General features: G+C 50.4%; 3 protein-coding genes across 3 annotated transcripts; 2 read left to right on the top strand and 1 right to left on the bottom strand.

The window, feature by feature from the left end:
* Positions 1 to 113: 113 nt before the first annotated feature.
* On the bottom strand, positions 114 to 487 carry POSPLADRAFT_1163225 (hypothetical protein; the record flags this gene model as incomplete). Its single annotated transcript, XM_024487774.1, has 2 exons — positions 114 to 182; positions 323 to 487. 2 exons carry the CDS (start codon positions 485 to 487, stop codon positions 114 to 116), a joined length of 234 nt encoding a protein of 77 aa, XP_024332570.1.
* A 166-nt stretch (positions 488 to 653) lies between these two features.
* On the top strand, positions 654 to 1,790 carry POSPLADRAFT_1042076 (hypothetical protein). Its single transcript, XM_024478030.1, has one exon. It carries the CDS (start codon positions 1,083 to 1,085, stop codon positions 1,761 to 1,763), a length of 681 nt encoding a protein of 226 aa, XP_024332569.1. The 5' UTR covers positions 654 to 1,082; the 3' UTR covers positions 1,764 to 1,790.
* A 100-nt stretch (positions 1,791 to 1,890) lies between these two features.
* POSPLADRAFT_1063551 (hypothetical protein) lies at positions 1,891 to 2,241 on the top strand (the record flags this gene model as incomplete). The annotated part of the gene is made up of 1 exon (XM_024481685.1): positions 1,891 to 2,241. The coding sequence occupies one exon, from the start codon at positions 1,891 to 1,893 to the stop codon at positions 2,239 to 2,241; it is 351 nt and encodes a 116-aa protein (XP_024332568.1).
* Positions 2,242 to 2,353: the final 112 nt, after the last annotated feature.

The following is a 2,353-nucleotide window of genomic DNA, read 5'->3' as shown; positions in this document are numbered from 1 at the left end:
ATATCAAAGGGTATAGGGACTTATCCATACTTATCCGTCCGCATATGGGTACAGCTGCATATCTAAGGGGTTATCCGCTTAAATAAGCGACACATGATCTTGTTCTGGACACATCAGGCTGGACTCTGATGCCGGACCTTTTCTAGATAGAAACCAGACTCCTTCTGGACCATGACATCATTCTGACATCATAGGTAGGAGCTAGGCTCAGGCACTAGGCCATAGGCCAGTCAATTCTGGACCCTAGGCCCAGGGCAGGGCAGGGCCAGACTATGACATCATATATGACATCATAAAGCACATGATACTTAGTAATCCTTACCCAGCTAGGTACCAGGGGTCCATTACCAGTCCCTGGGGGGTTTTCCCTCATGTATATAAGGCAGCATCCTGGGGCACCCTGTCCCCCAGTTCTATTCACTTCGTTGTTGCGCTTAACAGCATTACCTCCCCCACACTTAAGTGCTTTATCTCCCCCCCTTACCATCAAGCTATAAGGTGGGTTTATAGGTTTTGTGATAGTTGAATAGAACTGCTTTAAGGTGCACTGGGCCCTGGCAAGGGTCCCTTGCTACCTGCTTTGTTACAGGGCCTATTGGTCGTTGCTATGCCCCTATGCTGCAAAGCATAAGGTGGCCTTTTCATGTGGGTTTTGGGGGTTATGGTTTGTCAACTGAAAAGTGGCAATACCTTTCTGCGAAGCACCTACCTTTATTGGTCAGGGTTGAACAATTAGTGTCAACATGCTGAGCTTTTCGCCAGTCCCTAGGCGTAAGGGGAGGTTGCTGCCTTATGGGCAACATGCTGGAATGTGGTTTACCATTCTATGAGGCCTTAGGGCTTACGACGGATAACCAGCATGCGCAGCCTTAGGGAGAGTGTAAGATTCTCCCAAAACCACTTGCAGCGGGTGTGGAAACCCGACTGAGATCTGTATTCCCCCCTCCCTACCTGCTGAGAGAGAGCAGGAGGACGCCGACACGAAGCACGACCAATGGACCCTGTAGTATAGCACATACCCTTTTCTTCGCTCTAAAAAGAGCCAGCTGAAAAGCTGTTATCTAATCCCCTCTGCCGTAGCCATGCCAAAAGCCAAACCTTTCATTGTCACCGCTAAGCACGAGCCGACAGGCCTGCTTGAGCGCATCGCCATCCACAACACGCACAAGTTCGACGACGTTGGCAAACCTTGCCGAATTGTACGCCCCACCATCAAGCCACTCATTTGCCGCCCCTTCAACCCTGAACGCGCTGAAAAAGCGAAACATGACATCGAGGAGCTTGCACTTCGTGCGCATCTCTTCAAGAAGCAACAGTTGCTCGATCGTATCTCCGACCCTGCTCCCCCCCTCATCAATCGCATTGATATGCAGGTGGGACCCTCCTACGAATACGAACCACCCAAGCTGCTCCCTGACATTCACTTCCAGCGCACGAAGATTCTGTTGCGCACATCCGAGTACAACGAGATGTTTGCCGCCACAGCCGACAGGCTGGAACCGGTATTTGCTCGAATTGAAAAGGAAGAAGGGAGCTTGGAGCCAGAAGTTGTGGCGAAAGTCAGGAGGATGGGCGATGGGTTCGACGAGTTGTATCATGAGCTGGAGAAGAAGGCGCGCCGGCTTACCAACAGGCACTGGAGAGTTATCAAGCGCGACCTGAAAAGGATCGGGCATGTCTCCTTTGAAGACTTAAGCAGTCGCCTGCCGGAGATTTGTAATGAGTTGGCTAGCCTAAACATCACCTTCAAGTACAAAGTGTAGATAGTGGAATAAAGATTGGCAATCTTTTCTGGCATAATTGGCTTATATGGCATGAGGAGGAGATCTCCTTCGCTTCACTTTTTTCTTTTAATCATAAGTGAATACGGGCTAATCACTACAATAAGAAATGGCCCCATACATCCCCTTCGTTCCGACCGAAGCATTTGCTATCGCCACGGAAGAAGAGTGGCACAATGCAATCTTCCAGAACGTGAACGTCTCTGACGAACAAGCAGCTCTGCTGCAAACGGTTACTGCGAATGCCGCAGAATCAACCACTGGACGAGTCAGAGACTGGATTGGTCGCCTGACCTTAGAAATAAGCAGGCACTACGACGGATACCTTCAGAGCCTCCTTCGAGAGGTGGAATCCCTGCATATCACGGTCCAGAATCAGCAGGCACTAGTCGATTCCTACAAGCAACAAGTTGATGCGCTACCTGCATCAACGGGTAGTGGTCACTTCCCGTCAACCTAAGATTGGGGAACCTCCGGCCTTTAAGGGCAGTGAGGATAAGACCAAGCTTGAGGAATGGCTGGACCTGATCGTACTGTGGTGCAAGCATGAGGGAGTGGCCACGGACAAACAG

This window comes from Postia placenta (assembly GCF_002117355.1).
Source record: "Postia placenta MAD-698-R-SB12 unplaced genomic scaffold POSPLAscaffold_375, whole genome shotgun sequence".
NCBI classification, from domain to species: domain Eukaryota; kingdom Fungi; phylum Basidiomycota; class Agaricomycetes; order Polyporales; family Adustoporiaceae; genus Rhodonia; species Rhodonia placenta.
Note: the sequence above shows the minus strand (reverse complement) of the source record. Positions and strands in the feature narration are given on the sequence as shown.

Coding starts and splice junctions, on each gene's coding strand:
- POSPLADRAFT_1042076 (XM_024478030.1), top strand. CDS start 1,083: ATGCCAAAAGCCAAACCTTTCATTGTCACCGCTAAGCACGAGCCGACA.